The sequence below is a fragment of the Chelonia mydas genome, chromosome 12, assembly GCF_015237465.2.
Source record: "Chelonia mydas isolate rCheMyd1 chromosome 12, rCheMyd1.pri.v2, whole genome shotgun sequence".
NCBI lineage: Eukaryota > Metazoa > Chordata > Testudines > Cheloniidae > Chelonia > Chelonia mydas.
The window spans coordinates 35,779,599-35,802,651 of record NC_051252.2 but is presented as its reverse complement, the minus strand read 5'-3'; the positions used below and the strand labels follow the sequence as shown (position 1 = coordinate 35,802,651).

At 40.3% G+C, this 23,053-nt stretch overlaps 2 protein-coding genes across 9 annotated transcripts; one reads left to right on the top strand and one right to left on the bottom strand.

The window, feature by feature from the left end:
- Positions 1 to 217: 217 nt before the first annotated feature.
- Positions 218 to 15,446, bottom strand: EMC8 (ER membrane protein complex subunit 8). 2 transcript variants are annotated; one of them, XM_037877371.2, is made up of 5 exons: positions 14,955 to 15,446; positions 7,030 to 7,106; positions 2,667 to 2,799; positions 2,029 to 2,123; positions 218 to 1,694 (listed from the first exon to the last, which is right to left on the bottom strand). In XM_037877371.2, the coding sequence occupies exons 1-5, from the start codon at positions 15,177 to 15,179 to the stop codon at positions 1,535 to 1,537; spliced, it is 690 nt and encodes a 229-aa protein (XP_037733299.1). In that variant the 5' UTR covers positions 15,180 to 15,446; the 3' UTR covers positions 218 to 1,534. The 2 variants fall into 2 exon arrangements, with proteins under 2 accessions (XP_037733299.1, XP_037733300.1); XM_037877372.2 differs by having other exon boundaries at positions 2,667 to 2,736; positions 14,955 to 15,410.
- On the top strand, positions 15,436 to 22,359 carry LOC102934018. Of its 7 annotated transcripts, XM_043526233.1 has the most exons (6): positions 15,512 to 15,628; positions 16,565 to 16,689; positions 17,304 to 17,377; positions 18,922 to 19,086; positions 21,142 to 21,273; positions 22,090 to 22,359. In XM_043526233.1, the coding sequence occupies exons 3-6, from the start codon at positions 17,305 to 17,307 to the stop codon at positions 22,224 to 22,226; spliced, it is 507 nt and encodes a 168-aa protein (XP_043382168.1). In that variant the 5' UTR covers positions 15,512 to 15,628; positions 16,565 to 16,689; position 17,304; the 3' UTR covers positions 22,227 to 22,359. The 7 variants fall into 7 exon arrangements, with proteins under 7 accessions (XP_037733301.1, XP_037733303.1, XP_043382167.1 ...); XM_037877373.2 differs by lacking the exon at positions 16,565 to 16,689 and having other exon boundaries at positions 15,436 to 15,611; positions 18,919 to 19,086; XM_037877375.2 differs by lacking the exon at positions 16,565 to 16,689 and having other exon boundaries at positions 15,479 to 15,611.
- The last annotated feature ends 694 nt before the right edge of the window (positions 22,360 to 23,053 follow it).

Sequence of the window (23,053 nt, the reverse complement as noted above, 5' to 3'; positions counted from 1 at the left end):
CAACATGTGTGTGTACCAAATACTTATTATGATCAAGAGACCAAATTCTCTTCATTTCTGATCTAATTAACAATTGAACTCAGGTCTTTCAAGGTAAAAGTTAGTGCATTAATTGCACTACACAGCCAGTGATTGAGTCTACTTATCTTGCGCTCCTTTCCTCCCTACCCCCCTCTCTTCTCACTGAACCCCACCAAAGATGCCACAAAGTATCTGATTGACATTCCCCATGTCATCAAGTTTATTTTCAGGTGGTGGGGGACAAGCTACAATAGCAGTTGGTCAGCTAAAGCATTTTTCTTCCATTTGTTGTTACTGTTAAAAAGTGTTGAATGATATAAAATTTATCCTTTCAAGTTCATTAGGTTCACCAGGTTAAGTTGTTACAAGTTCTATAGTAACATAATTAAAAGAAAGACAGAAGGTAAGGTACAATGCCTTTGGTGTACCTGGTACAAAATAATACATATAAAAATGACAAAAGAAATTCTGCTATAAAGCTTCCCCATCAACTGGTAAACTTTTGTTAGAAACAGATATTAATTAGATAAACAGATAGATTTAAGAATAACTAGAGTGTTTCCTTTGATCCATATGCTAAAGACAGATCAGTTGCCTTTAATTCACAGATAGGTACATTTCAGCCCTATTTGAATTGACAGTGTGTGAATCAGCTCAGAATTAAGAGTATCTGTTTAAAATCCAGATAGAAAGATTGCATATAATCAAGATGGCATTTTACTCTTCTCGTCTTTGTTTTCTCAACTCCTACAGAGCCTTGTAGTTGATTCAAAACCATTAATGTGCTCTACGTCCTTTTCACAAATCATAAAGTTAAGATTTGTTTTGACCTTGGTTGTAACTAGGTCTTAGGTAACAATTGTGGTTGGTAGTCCCAGCGTGGTTGGGAATCTCTGCAGCATTTGGAATATTGCTTTCAGTACACGTTATTCTGTAGCTATGATATGCTAAACTGCTGCAGAACAAATGCAATATGTGCACAGAGTATAATCTTTAGCAGTTAGCATTATTCTACTGCATCAATATAATGCCAGTTAAGAACCAGGTCAAAAGACCAGTTACCACTGGATTTTGTTTACACATTTGTGACTTAAAGAGTTTAAACATCTCATCTAAGGATGAGATTCATTTTTGAAAGATAGTTCATAAATCTTTAAAAATTACTCTCTCTAAAGATTATAAAAGGTTAGTCAAAACTTTTTAATATGAACAATTTGGACAAGCAGTAGTAGTTCTGGTTTTAAAGGTTATAGCAACAATCACTACAATTGGGACGTAATCCACAAGGATGCCTATAACTGACAGTTTGTATTTCTTCTAAGGATTCTCATTAAAAAGATTTGACTGCTTATGGGCACGTTACCTTTTCCAAGTGACATGCCACTCTTTTTTAATCTGCTGTTGGCGTTCCCCAGAATGTACTGAAGATAACTCTATTTACATTCAAAAATATTTTTTTTGAAGTATCTTCAGCATAGTGGAAATGGCCATAAATCAGTCAGTGGAAGCCTCCCTAACATAAGTGTAGGACAGCTTTGTTGATCTCTGGGTTTGTCCAGTCATTCCGGATGTCATCTAGGTGATTGTCGAAATCCACAAGGGTTTCGTAGGATTTGCTGTCCAAGAGAGATGCGGCAATCCTCTGGGCTTCAGACCAGTCTTCACAATAATCACTAGAATGTAAAATAACTAGGAATTAATAGTTCTCAAGGAAAATGATCTCCACCAGCTCTTTCAATTAAAACATAAGCCATAGCACTATGCAATGTGGCTACAGCTATGGAGGCAGAATACTGACAGTTTTTGTTTTTTATAAGCTAGATGTTATCTCTCAAAATTATGAAAATCAGAAACCTTTCAAAGCATGGTCAACTACTGCCTGTTTTCTACTTACAAGATCATTCTATATTATGTTGTTCGAGTGTAATAAGACAATTTTGCTCTTTACAGCTATTTACACAAAGGAACATCTCTTTATCACAACCTAGATATAAACATATTACTTACAAATGTGGGTCTTTGCATCTCCATTTGTTTTCATGATGCTCATACACATGAATGGCAGGTTCTATGCACTCCATCGTAAATTTAGTGTTATCCACCTAACGTGCAACAGAAACAAATCATGTTTTCTTTCAAGATCCCAAATAAAGAGATAATATAAAAATGACAGTGTGGTTTTGAACATAATAGCATCTTCCATTCACCTCCATTAATCCATTCAGTGTTTCATCTTGTTGCTGCTTCTGAAGTGCCCATTTTTAAATGGTCTAAAGTGGTTTCTTTTAAACCACCAACATTCCACTGTAGCCCACCATTGCTTTTGCCCCATTGAGAAGGTAAGCCATTATGTCATGAAAGGTTTTGGAAGAATACACCTTTACTCTCCCACCACATACACAGAATGCAGCAACTCTCTCCATGACCAAGGAGGGCCAAAAGCAGGCTCTCTTTAGAGCACAGTAACTGCTCTGCTGGGCAAAAGAGGTTGCTTGAATGCCCTGCAAGGGACTCCCCATGGCACTCTGAGGGCTCAGCAAGTTAGTCATTACCATTACTTTATTAACAGAGCCAAGAAATGGGATTTAAACGCTCATTCCAATATTGTGATTATAATCAGAAGAGAGATAAATGAAATTATATACCATTATGAGTGCCGGGTCATTAAAGCCCTCTGCAATCCTGGAGGCTACCTTTTCAGCGACCTGGTTTGGACTACAGAAGAAGGTCAAGTTAATTGTACTATATATTTCAGCTGAAGCCAGTAGGAAATAAGAGCTGAGAAGAGACATGAGAAAAAACAGTGTAGTTGCAAACACGAACAAGATATTAAACTGATACTACACTTGATCTAAATCAGAAGGGTAAGAAAACACTGAATCATCTCCCTTTAGCACATGATCTATATCTTAGCTGTGTTCCAGCAGTAGGCATGATATATATTGGTTTTAGTAAGGCTTTTGCTACAGTCACATATAATATTCTCATAAGCGAACGAGGAAAATGTGGTCTAAACGAAATTATTATAAGGTGGGTGGCACAACTGGTTGAAAGACTATACTCAAAAAGTAGTTATCAATGGTTCGCTGTCAAATGGGTAGGGTTTATCTAGCAGAGTCCCACATGGGTCAGTCCTGGATCTGGTACTATTTAATATTTCATTAATGACTTGGATACTGGAGTAGAGAGTATGCTTATAATGTTTGCCGATGACACCAAAGTTGGAGGGATTTCAAGCACTTTGGAGGACAGAATTAGAATTCAAAATGACCTTGATAAATTGGAGAATTGGTCTGAATTCAACAAGATTAAATTTAATAAAGATAAGTGCAGAGTATTTCACTTAGGTAGGAAAAATCAAATACACAACTGCAAAATGGGGAATAACTGTCTAGATGGTAATATTGCTGAAAAGGATCTGGGTTATAGTGGATCACAAATTGAATATGAGTCAACACTGGAATGTAGTTGTGAAAAAGACTAATATTCTGGGGTGCATTAACTGGACTGTCCTATGTAAGACAAGGGAAGTAACTGCACCGGAGGCCTCAGTTGGAGTACTGTTTCCAATTCTGGTTGCCACACTTTAGGAAAGAAGTGGACAAACTAGAGAATGTCCAGAGGAGAGCAACAAAAGTGATAAAAGCTTTAGAAAACCTGACCTATGCGGAAAGATTAAAAAAGCTGGGCATGTTTGGACCTGGGGGGCGGGGACAAAGACTGAGGTAGACCTGATGATATGATAACCCTTCAAATATGTGAAGGGCTGTTATAAAGAAGACAGGGATCAATTGTTTTCTATTTCCACTAAAGGTGCAACAAGAAATAATGGGCTTAAATCTGCACCAAGAGAGATTTAAATTAATAAGGAAAAACTTTCTAATGATAAGGGTAGCCAAGCTCTGGAATAGGCTTCCAAGGGAGGCTGTGGAATCCCCATCACTGGAGGTTTTTAAGAACAGGTTAGACAAATACCTGTCAGGAATGGTCTAGGTTTACTTGGTCCTGCCTCAGAACAGAGGGCTGGACTTGATTTCCCGAGGTCCTTTCCAGACCTACATTTCCATGATTCTATAATTTTTCTGCAGTAAATGCTTACTCAGACTTGATGTGGATCCAATAGTTTGCAGCCTCCAAACCTTCCCACCAGATCAATATCATAGTTATCTTTTGCTCCATTTCCAGGAACTTGGAAAAGGCGATTTCTAAATTTGCTCACTAATCTACATCTAAAGCTCATTCAATACCCAGTTCCACTAGTAGGCAAATGTACTGATATTTCTTTAACAAGGTAGTAAAAGGTACAGTCACTGTATGGTGCAAGGGTATCTTGGCAAGCAAATTCATAAATTTAAAGTGAATAAGTGCGTAATATTCCTTCAAATTACCCAAGTGCATGTAAAACACATTCCCCTGGAAGATCTAGAAACCTAAGAGGAGCACATAACTTAGAAATCTTTAATGGATTTACTTTGCTCTAAATGATAAGTCCAGAGCAGTGATCCTTAAAACTTCCTTTATGTGTGAAACTTCTGCTACAGATCCTCCTGCATACTAGCTTCCCTTCATTCCTAATATTCCCAATGCACAATTTCTCTGCAGGAACCTGAGTGCATAGCTACATGGAACAAGTAGTATTAAAATAGTATTCAGATGAAAAGTTCACTTTAATGGGATAATTGTGGCTATTTAGGCCGTGGAGGAATTTAACTGTTTTGTAGATTTGCTATTTATTTCTTCTGCCTGCATTTAGAGAGTTACATTGAATAGACCCAGATCTCTCCTCATTGCCTACAGCAATTGCTGCTTTTCTCCCTTCAGGTCACTTTGGAATTGAGTTCTGTCGTCTTGTGTTTGCCACTCCTTTAGCCTTAGTGGAGAAAATCTGATCGCAGCTGAATTTACCCAAAATAAAGCTGTGCTGGGTGCAGACAGGTGTGTGTGCGTTTCAGTTTAGTTGGTCCAAAATACCTCTGGAAGTCTTAAAATGTCCCAGACTGTGCTCTTATCAGACGAATGCATCACAACTTAAAAAGTGACAGATGCATCACCACCTGAGAAAAGCAGTTCTGCAGACCACCTGAAAATCCTCCACAGACTATAGTAATATATATATAAAAAGAAAGTGTATATAGACAAACTGATATATAAAGTATGGTATTTTTCAGTAGATTCAGTCTTCATTGTGAGTTTACAAACTCTAAAAGGCAGAGGCACATTTGCGTAAGAAGGACTTAACCCCTTATCTATAAATATTATGGTGGTGTCTGGAGGCACTGATCAAGTCGTTGTACATATACAGAGAGAGTCTCCGCTGAGAGTTCCTTAAATGCCTTATCTTATATTTCCGGCTGGTCTTATGGCAATGTGAAAGTCAACAGCAACATCTCCAAAAATTCATAGCGTCTCTAGCAAGCCATATGCTGAAGCATACATAGTATTAAAGTATTGTGAAAGTAAATCCCCCCCACTCCATTTTGTTATAATTAGTAGATTCCAAAGAAAATCTGCTTGCACCTAAATCATTACTGATCAAATGGTAAACCCTCTCAACTCCTCTGACAGCTTCTGAGACATGAGAATTTTTATTTGGAGATATCCCTCAAGACCAGAAGAAATTTTGCTCTAACAAAATGGCTTGAATAAATTAAAATGTTTTACTGAGAACAAGATGTTAATATTGATTTAAAATGAAAGCATTTATGTCCTCAAATTAGTCTTAATACTGGATAAGCTTAATGATTTAAACATGGGAAGAAAAAATATTCAATATACATGTGTAAACTTAAAATATTGTCCCTTAGGATGGCTTTTATTGGTTATTTAATGAGCTGAATTAATGAGATGGAAAATATAGACTTACTCAGTTTTAAGATAAGGCATACATTTCAGATGCATTTGAGTGTGATTTTAAAGCTTTTCCCCAGAATACTATTTGCTGAACTAAAGAGCCTAAGTAACTTGGTATTAATCTACAGCAGTGACACACAAAGCGGACAACAAATCCATTGTGTCACTACCGTATCTCAAAAAGCATAGTGTTCCTGACAGGACTGCAAATAAAATTTGCTGTCTAGTGGTTTTCATTTTTGCATCAGTATAGCTAGACCAACACAAACCCCCAATGTGTAGATGTATTGCACTAATGTACAAGTTACAAATCACACAATTTAAGTCACCTCTGGTACCGGCAAAGTGTGTCTACAACATTAGGCGCTTCCACCACTATGACTACATATCAGTATAGTTATACTGACGCAAATTTCCTGGGTCTAGATAAGCCCTAAGTGGGTCTTAGTTGTAAAATATTTACAGTGGACTTTACTTTTAAAAAAGAATTAACACATGACCGTTAAAATTCTATAATTAATTTACAGTGAGGGCATGTTGGGTAAAATTTACAAAAACAGCATGAGTGAATTAGAAGCCTAAATAGTTCCATTTTCAGAAGTGCATTTAGTCCCACAGACTTTCAATGGAATTCGGACTCCTAAATAACTGATGGTTTTGAAAATTTTACAACTTGTTATTAAAGAGTAATCTTGGGGAAAGTGATGAGTAAGAAATCACGTCTGTGCTCTACTTACATGGTATACCATTGCAAGATAATTCCATGACTAGGTAGCAAAGAGCTTCATAAAAAATTAAAGGCAATTAAATAATCTGATAGAGATTAAATCACTTCAAAATGAGTTCCCAAAAAAATCTATAGATTTATGAATAGATCTGTGAATTCTAGAGATTTCCCTGATATCTGCCAGTTAAATTGATTAGCAAGCACTGAAACATCCAGCAATTCTATAACATCTACAATATAGGAGTAATTCTGGGAGACTACACAAAAGACATTTCACAGATATCTAATAGTATTAAGGAAACAAGGTGAAACCACATGACAGTTGTCAAAGTTAAACAACATTCACAGATTATACGTGCAATTATTTTTGTTGGCATAATACAAAGTGCAGCAAGAGAGAGTATACAGGAGGAGATATTGCGTCGACACACCTGGCATCTTTCACACGCTCGTTAGCCTGATAATATCCAGCTATCACGTAACTATTCTCTTTGCACCACGAATCAATCTGAAAGAGTAATCAAAACAAATGTGAGTCCAGAAAATCACACTAAACTACCAAAAAGTATATATCTTTCCTGAGGCTAAGATGGCAATTGAAACCTTATAACATTTTAGCCAATTGCTAACGAAGTTAACCAAATGCTAATATACTTAACCACAACACAGGAAGAAACACAAGTATTAGGGAAAAGATATATAAAACATTAATGAAATTAAGTTGAACAAGAAGATATTTGAATTGTGATGTACAGCCTGAAATTCAAAGAACAGCATATGTTCTGGAGTGCTTGAGTAACCACTGGCATAAAATTTTAGGTCTTACTAGCTATTTTCTGTTAGTGTTTAGTTGGCAACGGGAAGTAGAGCAACGTACAGGATGCGAGACTATACCCCATTTCACAAGACAGTTGCATCCATTTTGCTCAAAATAGTAGAAGTTCACACAGTGTTAAAATGTATACACTTTTGTATTGTATAATGTTTTCTTTAAAAAGCAACTGATGCCTTAAATTTAAGAACTGAAAGATACGACAAAAAATTCTGACCATTGTCTCATTCTTCCAAATCACACCAGTTTCTAGGGGGATCTGCATTAACACAAGATTATTTTTTCTTAATAGTTTACCTGTGAGGGTAATTAAACATTAGAACAATTTACCAAGGGATGTTGGGTGGATTTTCCATTGCTTAGTCTTTAAATCAAGATAGAATGCCTTTCTAAAAATATGCTGTAGCGCAGCTGCAAAACACAAGCTTGATGCAGGAATTACTGGGTTAAATTCTATGGCCTGTGTTATACCGGAGGTCAGACTAGATCCGTGGTTCTCAACCAGGGGTACATGTATCCCTGGGGGTACGCAGAGGTGTTCCGGGGGTACATCAACTCATCTAGATATTTGCCTAGTCTTACAACAGGCTACAGAAAAAGCACTAGTGAAGTCAGTACAAATTAAAATTTCATACAATGACTTGTTTATACTGTTCTATATATTATACACTGAAATGTAATCACAATATTTATATTCCAATTGATTTATTTTATAATTATATGGTAAAATGAGAAAGGAAGCAATTTTTCAGTACTAATGTGCTGTGACACTTTTGTATTTTTATGTCTGATTTTGTAAGCAAGTCGTTTTTAAGTGAGGTGGAGCTTAGGCGTATGCAAGACAAATCAGACTACTGAAAGGGGCACAGTAGTCTGGAAAGGTTGAGAGTCACTGGACTAGATGATCATAAGGGTCCCTTGTTGTATGAATAAGATTTCACATATGCAAATACTTTAACCAAAAAAAACTATGAAAGCTTATATAGTTTTTTGAATGAAAGGGACAAATTCAGACCTGGCGTATAGCAGGAAAAAAATAACTGGAAAACAGTGGATATGGTCTGAATTTAGTCCATTATCCGTTGTTTTGAAAATACTCTTAATTATGAGCAACAGCAATGGTAGATGTGTATCAGGCCAGGATAACCCAGAAATCTGGAAGGTGGAGAAAACAGCTAGTGCTTCCCTCCCCAGGTACTAAGCATTTTAAAAAACCTAAACAGACTGATTAAAATGGATTCCAAAATGTATTTGATGTTGAACTTTGGCATCCTGTAAATCAAAACAATTTCATATTTAGTACAATAATTACAGTATTTAACTGTCTAAGCAGAAGAAAGCCATGTGAATAATCCCTCATCCACAGGGGATGACACGGATTTATATGTTTTATTAAAATGTCATCTTCTGGCATTGAAACAGCAGTTGGTCCTTAACTGGAGCAATTATAAACCCCATTTCAAGGGTTTACGATTTCAGTTTCAATTGCTAGTGGCCTGAAACCCTGGCACTAACGCCAACAACCCTGACACAAGTTTACTTTAAAAAGGAAAACTGTCAATTTAAAAATTACATTTGTCTGTTTTCAGTAGCATACACAGTAAAAATGTCAATTTCAAACAAGTGTAACTTTTAAGTTGACAGTTTCCTTTTCACTCAGTGAAAAAACTTTTTCTGTAAACAAAGATTGTTAACTTTTTGAATTTAACAGCAATTTCGCTAGATTTACACTAGCACTTTTCTTTACATTTCACATTGTAGCAATACCACCAATGGTAACCCCAGCATCAACTGGCCACTGATGTTTCTATTCCTGTCATCTAACCCTGATCAGAGCAGGTCAACGTGAGACAAGTGATAAAAATAACAATACCTAGCTCTTATATAGTGCTTTTCACCTGTGGATGTCAAAGTGCTTTACAAAGGTAAAAATGCCAGTGGCCAGTATACCCAAGGGACAGATCCTCAGCTTGTGTAAACTGTCACAGCCCCACTGAAGTCAGCTTACTCTAGCAGAGGATCTCCCCCCAGAGCTTCTATCACTGCTACCAGAAGTGGAGCTGCATCCACACTGATGCAACCATGGAGGATTTTGAAAGATCTGCGAGTATAGATAAGGCCTGAGTATACAGGCAGTGTCACTGTTGCTCATGTATAACCAGTCAGTGGACAGCAACTGCACTACATCAGGAAAGAGAGTTTTTTAAGTGTGGTTGTAAAACTACAACAACCGGCTGGGGGAGCCAAAGGCAGTACCTGAAACTTTTCGTAACTTGCTTTTTAAAAAGGACTTAATTTCAAATTGAAAACAAATGTGCAAATTAAGAATTGTGCAAATTTATTCCTTTCAATCCTTTTGCTGAAAAAGCCTGGTAAACACTATGAATGTTTCCATTAAAGCTGTTGTGCCCACAGAAGCTGCTGGCTTGGTACATGTTCCTTTCCCCATGTGTACTTTGAAACTGAGCTATGACATCATTTCAAGGGTCATTTGAGATCAATAGGATTTTTTTTTGTATTACTTTAATAATCATTTTTAGAACTTTTTTAAAATGGACAAGGCTGACACTGAAAATGTACCCTCTAAACTAAGGATTAGATTTGGAAAATATTAACTCAATTTGATGCTCATGCATAACTCAGAAATCAATGGGAGTTTTTGTTCATTAAGTGTCTGATCCTAAAAATCCTCATTCACATAAGCAGTCCATTCACTTCCAGGGTAATGATTACTCACCCAAGGAAGAGTTTATAGTAATAGGCCCTGAAGGGAAAAAAAAAAAATACATCCCCTCATTAAATTCAACCAATGCTGCAAGACGCTTTGGATATCTAGGAGTTTCTGGAAAAGGACATCAACTTTAACTGCATGAATTTTATTGACTTGTTCACTTAAGATGGCTCCTTAACTCAGAATTTTCCTTGTATTCATATTGTTACATTACATGCAAAACAGCCTCCATTTTAAAAGCCACAACAATGCAGTTACTATGAGCTGTTACATAAATACTTAGCCTTTGTACAAATAGAGAGAGAGAGAGAGACTCTGGGCTCTTGATAAGTTTTTAAAAATTGACGAGTATAGTAATTTGCAACCCATCTTCATGAACTTTATAATTAGGGCTTGCAAAAATTGATTAATTGTGGGAAAGACAGGGATTTTATGACTTTACTTTTAAAATCAATAACCAAATACAAATAAGAAGTAGTGAAAAGGCAATAAATTGAGGATTTTAAGGTTTCTTAAATTACATAATGTACTAATATTTCAATTCTTCAGCTATGTAAGAAACAGAAGAAAAGATTAAGACCCAGATCTTGTCATGAGCTTCACATGTGGACCCATTAAGGATCAAGGTCCCAATTTGGATTTAAAAAAAATTCTTCCATGTCCAGGGTACCTTTTTACATAGTTGAATCAATCTGTAATTGTGCTGTGTCCCAATTTTTCCCAGATCTCCAAATAAAAAATATAAACACCACAACGTCTAGCACAGCAGTCTCCAAGCATGTTTGCAGGTTTGGGGCTTTAATCTGTGAAGCTCTTGGTGTTTTGTGTTTTTAAAAAATCTTGGAAGCTACTTGCCCACATAGGACCCCGACTGGAGTCAGCTGTGTTCTATGGGACTGCAGCAGTCCCTCTGCATGCCACACATTGTAGGATCAGGATCTAAGGAAACAAGGCCCCCTTCCTAACAGTTTAGAATTTTAATTCCAGAAAAACAATGCTTCTGATACAGGCCAAACACTGAAACGCTCCACTGCACTTGGGAGATTTACACACTCTAAGGGAGTGGTCCCCAAATTTGTTATGTTGCACCCCACCCCCATTACTTGTAATGTAATCTGTCTGTATTCCCCCAGGTGCTGGGGCCAGAATCAGAGCTGCAACTAGGGCTAGGAGTGGAGCTGAGGCTGGAGCAGAGCTTCTCCCACCAACATAGCTTTTGTCGCTCGCAACTGATGGGAGAGCTCTTCACCAGAGCATAGAGAATCTTCACCCCGCGAGCTGCAGCGATGCACCTGTATGGGTACAGCTGCGCCGCTGCAGAGCTGTACATATAGACATAGCCCCACGTACTTATATCGCAATCTGTATGAATTGAGTACTTACCTATACCTTAAACCAATTAATCACTGGAAATGAATAAATATACAAACTGTCGCCTAGTTCAGCTCATCTAGACAGAGCTGGTGTTTCTCAAAAGGCTACTGCCCTTCATTTTGTCTAAATTTTGCTGTTTCAGGCTCCAGTAACTAGACATTCTACGACTGCGTCCAGTCATTTTAAAAACTAAGAGACATCAGCTCTTACCACAGGCTCAGTTTTCAAATTTGGCTGCTTGCAGCTAAGCATCTAAGGCCTCAATCATGGAGCTCTGAGTGGACCCTTATACCCACATGGAACCGCACTGAAGTCAGTCGGCTTCTACACAGGGACAAGGACCTGCCCTTATGTATCAGCTTGCAGGACTGGGCCAAAATCTGTGTATTTAGGTATCTTAAAATCCACATCTGGGCACCCATGTTTGAGAGCTGAGCCTTATTTTGTTTCTTAAGCATTGTCACATCTTTTGCTTATCAACATTAATACTTCATTTATGTTTTACGATGATTAATATAACTTCAAGAGGTACACATTTAATATAATGAAAGCCCCACGTATACATCAGTCCTAAAATATTAGCTCAGTATATTCCAGTGCAACACAAACAATATAATGTGGGACACTCACATCAAAGTAGCAGGCAATCTTGAAAGTCACAATTTCAGCTTGTTTTAGACTGATGATGCCTGAGCAAAAGTTCCTTAAAGCTAGTCATGGTGGGTGTCAGTCTGCTTGCAGCCACGTTATTCACAGACCTGAAGGCTAACCTCCTACATAACACAGGCCTGAGAATTTCACTCAGTAATTCCCTGGATCAAGCCCAGAACTTGTGCTTGAGCTAAATCATATGTTTTAAAAAGACATCCAATCTTGAGTTAAAGACATTATGAACACCACACATCTTAAAAAATACAGTATAAAATGTTATACTGTACTTCAATAGCATCTTTCATCCAAGGAGCTCAGGACCCTTTAAAAACACAAATGAATTTAAAGTTCACCCATCTGAAGAAGGGTTAAACCAGGTCCTGTCTACATAAAGAAATTCACACAAATGTGACTATATTGGCATGTTACTGGATTAAATCACAGTGCACTGCTGTGGTATAATCCCTATTTTGCACTGGTGCACCATATATACATCAGGGGTTTGCTTTGGCATAACTACACCAATAGCGTTATACCAAGTTATACCAGTGGAACTTTCCTTAATGTAGAAAAGTTTTGAGTTACCCAGGGTATCACAGCAAATCCATGGCAGATGTAGAAAGAGGACCCTCATCTCCTGTCCAAATCCTGTGCTCTACCCATATCAGGCTATATGTAAACATGTATTTCTGTCTTGACTAAGAAAAACTGGTGCATTTTTAGAAAGAAATGCTTTTTTAAGGTAACATGATTAAACTGGAAGTCATTGAAGTCAAGAATTTAAAAGGCTTCAAAAAGGGATTGGATATTTGTATGGATATCTAGAATAGCTGAATTTATAATTCACAAGAATAGATCTGGGAAGGAATATTAAAACTTGTGCTTCAGGGTTGAAGCCAATTTCTGTTAGAGACCAGGATAACACATAATATAGGGAGCAAATTATCCCAAATATGCCTACTGTGAGGTTCTCATTCCTTCCTCTGTAGCATTTGGTACTGGCCACTGTGAGACAGGACACTGGACTAGATGGACCTTGGGTCTGATCCAGTCTGGCAATTCCTATGAGCTGTGTGTCATCATCAGAAGCAATCTCCCCACTGACCAGGACACACCAACTCAAAGCAGCACTGGACCCTGCCAGAACAACAGATGCAAAACCTGCAGACATATCTTCACTGGTACAATGATCAACACCCAACCACAATACATCTTTCAAGATCCATGGGTCTCACACATGCCTATAACAACATGTGGTGTACCTCATCCAGCGCACTAAAGGCTTCAACAACAACTATGTGGGTGAAATGAGACAATCAATACATTCTCAAATGAACTCACACAGAAAAATGATAAAAGACAAAAACACCACATCACCATTTCACAAAACTATCACTCTATATCTGACCTCTCATTCTCAAAGGAAATCTACACAACATCTTCAAAAGACAAGCCTGGGGACTTAAATTCATAATTTTTCTTGACACTAAGAACCATGGACTGAATAGAGACACTGGATTTATGGTTTATTACAAACAGTCTATAACCCACTAACTCCTCCCCATAGCATTGGCCATGTCACCTTGAATCGTCCCTTGCAATGTGTGTTAACTACTTACGTAGTATTTATTATTTCACCTTGTATTTAGTTGTGACACTTTGGGTATGTTTACACAATAAAGAAAAACCTGCAGCTAGCCCGTGCCAGCCGACTCCGGCTGTGGTGTTGTTTCATTGCTGTGTAGACTTCCAGGCTCAGGCTGGAGCGCCAGAGGTTTTTCTTTGCTGTGTAGACATACTCTCTGAGTACAGTTCCCAGACCTGAAGAGGAGCGCTGTGTAAACTTGAAAGCTTGTCTCTCACCAACAGAACTTGGTCCAATAAAAGATATTACCTCACCCACCTTGTCTCCCTAAGAATTACCCACCTTGACTTAAAATACCATTTGCAGCATATAAGCAAAGTTTAACGCCTGTTTACAACATGACTAGGTAACACGATTTAAAAAGTGTTACATTCGACGCTAAGTGGTGTTTCAAGTCACGTTAGCTAACACCATTTTAAAAAGCCTAGGTTTTTTTCTAGTCTAGGAGGCAGACCTTGGCTACATAGGAAAGTTATACCTGTAAAAGCAAAGCTGTGAATTTAAACGAATCTAGTTATATTTGTATAACCTGCTGTGTGGGAATTCTTATTTCAGTATAAGAGTGCCTTTTTCAGTTTAGTTTATATCACTTTGGAAGGGGTAAACAGGAATCAGTGCGTCCACTTGGGAAATTATGCTGATATAATTATGCCGCTATGACTGTCAACTTCCTCTTACAGAGACAATCACTAAGTCTACACTAGCAAAACAGGAGCTGTACTTTTCAGCTGGGGCAGTTTTCACCAGTGAAAAACTGTAGTGCAGACAGTGTAGAGCATCCGTCTGCATGAACCCTTGCTTTTCCAGGGCTCAGTCTACAAGCTCTTCTGCGAGGTAGAGTCTGCATCTCTCTCTCGGCCATTACATGCCACTCAGGATCCTTTTTGTTTTGGGGCCATTCCGTGGGTCTCTGCAGTACAGTTGCGTCTGCCTGTGCGGGCGCACGTGCGAGTCTTCCCCCTTTCAGCTTTGTCTGAGGGGGTCTTTCCGCGTCTGGGCTCTATCCCTAGCCCGTCCACTGACTGACACGCGATCTCGGGGGGGGCGTTTCCCCACCTGCCCAGCGCTCTAGGGGAGCCGTGAGGGCGCTGACGATGGGCCCCGTGCTACTCTCGATCCTTACCAGCGTCAGCGCCACCTCCAGCATGGGGGCCAGGGCCAGGGTGCCGTGGAAGAGGGGGATGCAGTCCACGAAAAGGGTGTGGGGCTGCGGCTGCCCGTGGGGCTGCTGGTCCTTGCGGGGCGGGGGCGGCTGCTTCTCGGCCACCAGCAGCCCGTTGACGGCGCAGTGCGGGTACTTGGCTCCGTGCAGCACCATCTTGCAGTAGGCCTGGGTGGTCAGCTTCATCCTGGGGCGCCCTGCTCCGCCGCGGGGGCCGGTCCCCAGCTCCGCCCGCCTCGCCTCGCCTCACGGCGCGGCGGGGGGCACCATAGGCGGCGGAGGTGGGGGGGAGGAGACGCTGGGGCTGCCCCGCCGGGCCGCGTGAGGCTCCGTCCGGGCGGCCCCTGAGAGGCCAGCTCCCGCCTCCGTCCTCCACACGCGACGCCCTCGCGCTCCCCGCCGGCTGTCGCAAAGCGCCACCCGGGGACGCGAAGGGGAGGGAGTCCGCCGACGTCCCACTCTGCACCGCGGCGCGGCTCTCTCTATTTCCCTCCAACCGCCTCACGCTCCGCCGCTATCCCGGCGGGCCGTGCGCCAGAGCGTTTCCGCCTCGCCTCTCTCTCGTCTCCGGCTCGGCAGCCGCGTAGAGGACGGTCGCCAGGTCGTTGGCAGGGGCGGGTGAGAGAGGCCTTAGGGCGGGTCAGGCTCCGTCCCCGTGGAAAGCGGGGGGCACTGGTGGGGGAGGAGGGTCCGCCCGGAGCTATCCCTGTGTGGGGGAGGGGGCATCCCGGGGCGGGCGGGAGGGAGGGGAGCGCGGGGGCGGGAGGCCCCCCCCGGTGTTTCTGTTTCCTTGGCTGCACCGCATATGTCTTGTCCCGCTGCACAAGCCCCTGCGGCCTCCGCCTCCCGCTTCCCTCGGGCGCGCCCCGCCCACCCCTGCGGGTAGGGAGCAGCCGGCTGCACGCCGCTGGCTCGGCGGGGGGGGGTTCGAGTCAGTGGCCGAGTGGCGCTGAAGAGCCAGGCCTGTGGGAGGCCGGGCCCGGGAGACCGAGGTGGGAGCTCAGCCCTAATCAAGGGGGGGGTGAGGTCCCTACCAGGAAGAGATGATTTCATGACTGAAAGCTGATCTGTGCTGGACAGGACACAAAATACAGACCGCCCCTGCTCCGGAGAGCTTCCTGCTAGACTGGAGAGGTCATGCTAATTTATTGGCTTCTCAGTGCTCCCATCACTGTAGTATCCGAGCATTTCTGGAAACGTGAATGAATTTTTGTTTGGGATGCTTCTGGTGGGTAGGGTACAAACACAGAGATTGTAACTTACTAAAGTTGCAGTCTGAGTCATAGTCAGACATAGAATCCATGTTTATTTTAGTCCTAGATCAATGTTTCTAAATCAGTGGATTTTAGCTCCCCCCCCCCCCCATGCCCCTAGGAAGTCCCAAAAGGCACAGGGGGGGGAGTGGTGTTGGACAGGGTTGAAAATTTTATAACAATAATGCAAAGACAAGCTAGCTCCTCCACTTCCCCATACACCGTTACCTTTCAAGGTCATGTATTTTGTCAGCCTCTTGTAACACACACAGATTATATAGGCATATTATAATTGATACTTTATTTTCCCTTTTATAGTAAATGTAAGGGAGTCCTGACAACTTTTAATAAGGACTCACCACACGAAGAGGTTGAGAAATCTGGCCTGAACCAATGCCTTTAATTATACAGTATTTGGGATTCATTGGGAAGCACTGAATAAGGTGTCTAGGATTTTTCTAAATGTATTGATCTTATTGATTTGTCAAGATATCTTCATCACATTCTCCTCAAAATGTTAAAGAAAACATAAATTTGCCTACAGAATTGAAACTCCAAAACAGCAGCATCTTGGTAGTGCAAATAATTATTTTTAAGTGGTTTTAGTAACATGGGCAAAATATATTAAATACTCATCTTCACAATGATCATTGGCATTGTGTCTTGTTTGAATGCTTGTTCCACTGTCAATCAAAATCTAGTTTTTCTGTTGCTAGTAGGCCTTGTAATGACTCCATGCACAAAAGGCTAGGGTATGTTTCACAACTATTGAAATAATAATCTTAATTAATTGTAACTTCCCCTTCCAAGATTGCATCTGAAATCTCTTTCCTTCTTATCACCCCTTCTGCCCACGAGCCCTGGTTTGTTGAAAGGTCATGAAAGAGTTGAGGGGGTTTGGGCAATTATGATTTCTTAGGAGAAGAAGCCTGGAAAAAAACACATCGGTCTTCAAGTACATTGTTATATTCTAGTAGATGGAGGACAGCATTCTTCCAATTGTATCTATGAATTTGACATCTTTTAACTGGTAATTTTCTATTTTTTCTCCCCTTAGAATGTTGGCGTCTAGGGCATTTAGCCTAATTGGCAAGCGTGCCATTTCCACCTCCATCTGCTTGAGAGGACATGGTAGGTAACTTGTTTAATTTTAAATATGACCGCAGAAGTAACTTAACATTTTAGGTGCCTCTTCTTAAATCACCCAGTATGAGCAGCTTTAAACTTTGTAAAAACACGCATTCTAAAGCCCAAGCTAATCACTGCTACAAATAGCAAAGACTGAAAGTCCTCTTAACAGAAGAAGCTGTTTTTTTAAATGAAGTGTTTGGAAGCACTTCACAAGAGGATCACAGAATTGCATTTAAAGAATTTTTGTAACAATGGCCATTAAAAATGCAATTTATCCTCTCTTAATGTTCTTATATGCTGAGTAATATGAAATTTCTCTAAAAACTTGAGTTAAAAGTTCACTGAGATCTGTAATTGTTCTGAATTCAGACTTAGCTCTGCTATAATAGCAATTTCTATGAGAGCCAAATGTGGTTTGTTGGCAGAACACCGTTATTTGGGAATATTCTTTTTTTTTTTTTTTTTGGTTGGTAATTTGGTACTTTAAGGATATTATTTATTGACCCAGCACCCAGGCTGGGCATTTCAAACTCAAGTGTGTTTGGAGAGGATGGGACATTATGCAAATATCAAGCAGTGACTGTGAAAACAAGGCAGCAAAAACCGAATCAAGGAGCGGTGACACACTCTGATTTAAAATTTATCAACACTAAGGACTTGTTTATCCTGGCAACGTTAAAGTGCTGTTGCGGCAGCGCTTTAATGTGGCTTGTGTAGTTGCGGCAGAGCGCTGGGAGAGGCCACAGCGGTTTTTTCACAACCCTGAGCGAGAAAGTTGCAGCGCTGTAAAGTGCCAGTGTAGACAAGCCCTAAAAAACTAAATCAGCACAGCTGCACCTGAATTCTTCTGTCAATCTAGTGCTGTCTATGCAGGGATTTAAATTGGCTTAGCAATGTCAGAGGTGTGGATTTTTCACACCCCTGACAGATCTAAAGTGACCTAATTTGCTAATGTAGACCAGGCTTTACTTGTCCAGTAGCAAGAAAGTTTAGTTGATGATCGGTGCCATCACCAGTAGATGGCATCACAGAACTACAATAGCCTTAGAGGGATATTGGATTAATAGAACCTAGACAGGGTAATCTTACGAAATTGTATAGGAAAATATAACTTGAGGGCTTTCTAAATATTTAAAGGAAGATTGTCAACTTTAAATAGAGTAAAATTTTGGGAGGGAAAAAATAGTTGAAATTAGTTTCAGGTATTACAAGTTCCTCTGAGACCCTTTGCCAATTTTTGTAGTCTGAAAATATTTACTAATGGGTATTTAAAAAAATAAATAAATCTCTCCTTTGATGCTGTGATACACGCACAGTACACAAATTGGATAAAGAATTACTCTTTTAATCTTTAAATTATAGTAATCTTAGGTGTTTCTTATAAAAACAGTAGTTGAAAAAAATCAGACAGAAGCATTTCTCCCCTTTAAAACTTCTTACTTGGCTTTTTTTTTTTTTTTTAAACCATAGAAGTTCAGGTATGCTCTCTTGGTACTTTTGGATTCTGCACATGTGTACATTTGACTCTCTTATCTCTTAAGCAGGTATTGCGAAAGTGGAAGACTTCAGTCTTCCAAGTTACACTGATCGTCGTGACATTCCCCTTCCTCAAGTGGAATATGTAAGGAATCTATCTGCTGAGCAGAAAGCCCTGAAAGAAAAGGAAAAGGCATCATGGAGTGCCCTCTCTACTGATGAGAAGGTTGGATGTAGGTACTCGGGGCATTGGAAAAATAAAATACAACCCTACTGCTGAGGATGATGTAATCTGTTCTGTTGTGCATACAGTATTGATGGACATCTCTCAGGAAACAGATGAACAAAGAAGGAAACCTCCAACTCTCTAGTCTTAAGCCCTGATCCTGGAAATGGATCTGTGTGGGTGGAGACTCTTGGGTCAGTTTGGAGTCCCATTGAAGTAATTGGAACTCCTCTGTTGGCAAAAGCCCTCTTCTCCCCTCTCTTCCTCCCCCCCCCCCCCCCCCCCCCCCCGCCAAATCTGATTGCAGTATCAGTCATCTATTATAGGAATCTGAGTCCTGATTGTCTCAAAGGCTTGCCTTTTTTAACTCCCCGTGGTACACATTGATGCCTTAAACTCATTGTTAAAGGCCCCATGGTAGTTTGTATAAAGCTAACTCTGTTAGCAAATAGTGATGTAGATGCTGTGTCTTGGGGTTACTTCAGAATCACCCTGCAAGTTCTCTCCTTCACTTTGGGGTGTCCCAACTGATAGCTGTTCTTAAGAACGGCAAAGTAACTGCTCATTTTTGATTCCCAACTTAAGCTGTAATGAGTTTAGGCTGTATGCTATAGTCAAGGACCTCAAGCTGTGCATGTTGCCCTACTGCTTACTCTGGTTTTCTGAGAATCCTCCTGCTCTCCTTAGAGCTTTAGAAACTTCTGCTTCCTCCCCTGTCCTCCTCCCTTCTACTTTACACCCGTTTTTCAGCTACCATCTGTATGTCCGAATCCTTCAGGTGGAGGGGTCACTGCTGAGCAGTCAAAGGCACTTTTTAACTCCTGCAGACTTAAGTTGCTGGCTGAAGGAGAGGGAGGCTGGTGAAACCCAGGTTTCACACTGGGTAGTGGAGAACATTTAACACCTCCCAACTCCCCTGCTTATGTAATTAGAAAAGCTGAGTTTGATTATATGATTCTTTATTCTGTGATGGGGAAACAGCTGGGAATATAATTTTTCAATATAAAATAATGTTGCTAACAGCAGCTGATATTAATTGCAAAGTATACTGCACAGAATGGAAATATTTGCATACTTTTAGTCTGTGATTAATAAAGTATTAAACCTTAACATTATTGGCTAAAGCTCAGACTTAGACACACAGTCATCTAGAGTTGCAGGTGAAACTGTATCTTTATAGCAGTCTGTTGTGTTGAGGTATCTAGTGAGGGTTCCCAACATCTTGGGATCTATGTACAATGTGTACTGTCCTATCCTCTTTGCCAGTGGCATGAGTCTTATGTCACTTCACCATTGTAAGGTGTCATATGTTTGTCTTTCTGAAGCTTCTCTACATATAATAAATTATATTTTTCAAGATACCTGAAACATGGATGAAACTAAGACTCTTTAGCAGAGTAGAAATAGCCTTTTAAAAAACCGCAAATGCAATTCAGCCCCCAGATTAGCTGCAAGACGATTTCTATTAAAACAGAAGAACTATGCAGGGAGTCAGGAGATGTGGATTTTATTCCTGATTCTGTCACTCACTCTGTGACCTTGGGCAAGATCATACAATTACTACAGTGCCTTGACTTTCCCATGTACAAGTGAAGCTGAAAATAGTGTCTGAACTCAGAGGTGTGATGAAGCTTAATGTGTGTAGAGTGCCATGAGATCTTTGTGTGGAAGATGGTCTAGAACTGAAAAGCTGTTATAACTTCTGTGCAATCTAGAACTGCTCTATAAATTAGTGTCCTCTCTCTATATATTCCCTAGCCCGCATGCACAAGGATTTCAGCCACTTCTGTGCCAAGCTGAGTGATTCATACTGTTTGTTTGAAAAGGGGGATTAAAAATAGATATGGCACAGTGGAATTCCACTATCTGTAAACTTGTGGAGAAAATAAGTGATTAAAAAATATTCCAAAAACCAATAGACTCAAACAAATGTACTGTAGTTTCTGTAAGATGTATGTTCAGCATCAGGAACCATGTGCTAGTTGTTAAAACTCAGGGGAGAAGTCTTTTGTGTAGCTTACAAATAATGCAGTAAAAAAGACTGATGCTCTCTCCTTTTCAGTGTATCGTATCAAATTCTGTGAGACCTTTGCTGAAATGAATAGGGGATCAAATGAGTGGAAGACTGTTAGTGGTGGTGTGCTCTTCTTCCTTGGCTTCACTGCCTTAATTGTCATTTGGCAGAGACTGTATGGTAAGTAAACATGTTCTTAATTCTTACACACTAGCTCATACCTATTTTCAATTTAAAAATTTTTTTTCCTACCATAAACTGTGCTTAGAACTCCAAATCTTGCATGATGCTGAGAGACACTGATTCAGGAAATGCTGAAACCTTAAGCCATACTGGTTTCTGCAAGGTTCTTTCCTATCCGCTTTAAGCAAGTAAATAACTTAACCATCCAGGAATCTTAATCAGATGTGTTTGGGGAAATCGTATTCGTGTACCAGTGATCACACAGCTTCCCCTTCCTCCTTCAAAACACAGTCCCCACGCGGTAGAATCAAAACTCATCCCCTTTTGAGAGTTTGGCTTTATTTACAAGAAAAGTAAGAACCATAAAGCAGACTCTAGCCCAAGCCTTCTCAGCATGCTTGGCTGCTCCTAGGGTTCCTCTAACCCTCAGAACTGCCCAGCTCAGATCCTTTCTCTCAAAGATAGCCACTCTTGCTCTCCATCCCAGAGAGCAGTTAACTGAACCACCCACAACAGTGAGTTGGCAGGACTCCTCTTGCATCTCCCTGCTGTCCTGACATCTGCTAACAAGGTGAGGTACAGGAGAAGGCTGCCCCTTCTTACAGCATCCGTGCCAATCAACAAATCAGTAACTGGACATTTAGAATTCATGCAGAAAACTAAATAGATTTTATGGGACTTATTCACTGGGTGGGTATTTTAGTGTGCATTATCAGCTTTGAGTTGATAAAAGTGCATTTTTCATGAGATCAAATAGATGGCGATGAACATCGTTGTGTCACAATAAAATCCCAACTGAATTTTGAATTTCAGTTTATGGTCCTGTTCCTCACACCTTCTCTGAGGAATGGGTTGCTATGCAGACCAAGAGAATGCTGGACATGAGAGTTAACCCAATCGAGGGCTTCTCGGCCAAATGGGACTACGACAAGAACGAATGGAAGAAGTAAAATCACTCCTGGGATCACTGGACCTGCTGTCCACTTGAATTTTAAATGATTCCATTACCTACATGTGACCTCACTGCTTATGTACTGGAACAAACTCCATTTAAATGATAATAAATGTCTGGTTTACTTGAAAGTTTCTTGTATTGATCTTAAATGCTTTCAGTTGTGTAGGCTGTAATGATTAGTACAATTTGCTAAGGGGCAAAGTCTTTCTAAGTACTACTGAATTGTCGTGGATTGATGGCACAGCATTACAGGTTCAGTAAAAGGGAATGATACACCCGTGTGCCCAGTTATTTTTAATTTAAGGAGTCTTATTTTATCAGAGCATAACACCAAAATTAAAAATGCAGTTTAAAAAGCTCCAGTACATGACCTCACCCTCACTTATTTTACCGAAATAGTGATGTTTCATGCCGCTGTGTACCAAGTGCTTTTATCTAAGCCATTGGCCCTGGAAGTCCCAATATTAAGTAGTGGTTTAGCTTTCATTAGTACAAAGCATTTGGAATTCTTGTGGCAAGGGTTTAACAGAAACAGTCTGAAGAAAATGTATCGAAAGTGTTTCTGTTGCACAGCCAGAAATCATTCTGGCTACATAAAGATCTGAACTGCGTTCGGTACAAGCAGATCACAGCTTCCAGGAAAGTTGCTGTGGGCTATCTTCGTCCACAGATAGAATTTCAGAGTGCAGAACACAGTAGCTTGACAGATTTCAATCTAACTCCATTTCCCCCCTCACCCCCCCCCCCTTTTTTTTTTAAAAGGAAACTTGGCTAAGAATTTTCATTGTCTAGCTTCTGACCTCTGTTTTCATTCTGACCCAT

What these genes read in the sequence shown, in the direction of transcription:
- LOC102934018 (XM_037877373.2), top strand. Translation starts at nt 17,305, where the DNA reads ATGTTGGCGTCTAGGGCATTTAGCCTAATTGGCAAGCGTGCCATTTCC. An exon ending in CATCTGCTTGAGAGGACATG is followed by an intron (nt 17,378 to 18,918) that starts GTAGGTAACTTG and finishes TTATCTCTTAAG; the next exon opens with CAGGTATTGCGAAAGTGGAA. An exon ending in TACTGATGAGAAGGTTGGAT is followed by an intron (nt 19,087 to 21,141) that starts GTAGGTACTCGG and finishes TCTCCTTTTCAG; the next exon opens with TGTATCGTATCAAATTCTGT.
- EMC8 (XM_037877371.2), bottom strand. Translation starts at nt 15,179, where the DNA reads ATGAAGCTGACCACCCAGGCCTACTGCAAGATGGTGCTGCACGGAGCC. An exon ending in TGGAGGTGGCGCTGACGCTG is followed by an intron (nt 7,107 to 14,954) that starts GTAAGGATCGAG and finishes TTACTCTTTCAG; the next exon opens with ATTGATTCGTGGTGCAAAGA. An exon ending in GAGCGTGTGAAAGATGCCAG is followed by an intron (nt 2,800 to 7,029) that starts GTGTGTCGACGC and finishes GTCTCTTCTCAG; the next exon opens with CTCTTATTTCCTACTGGCTT.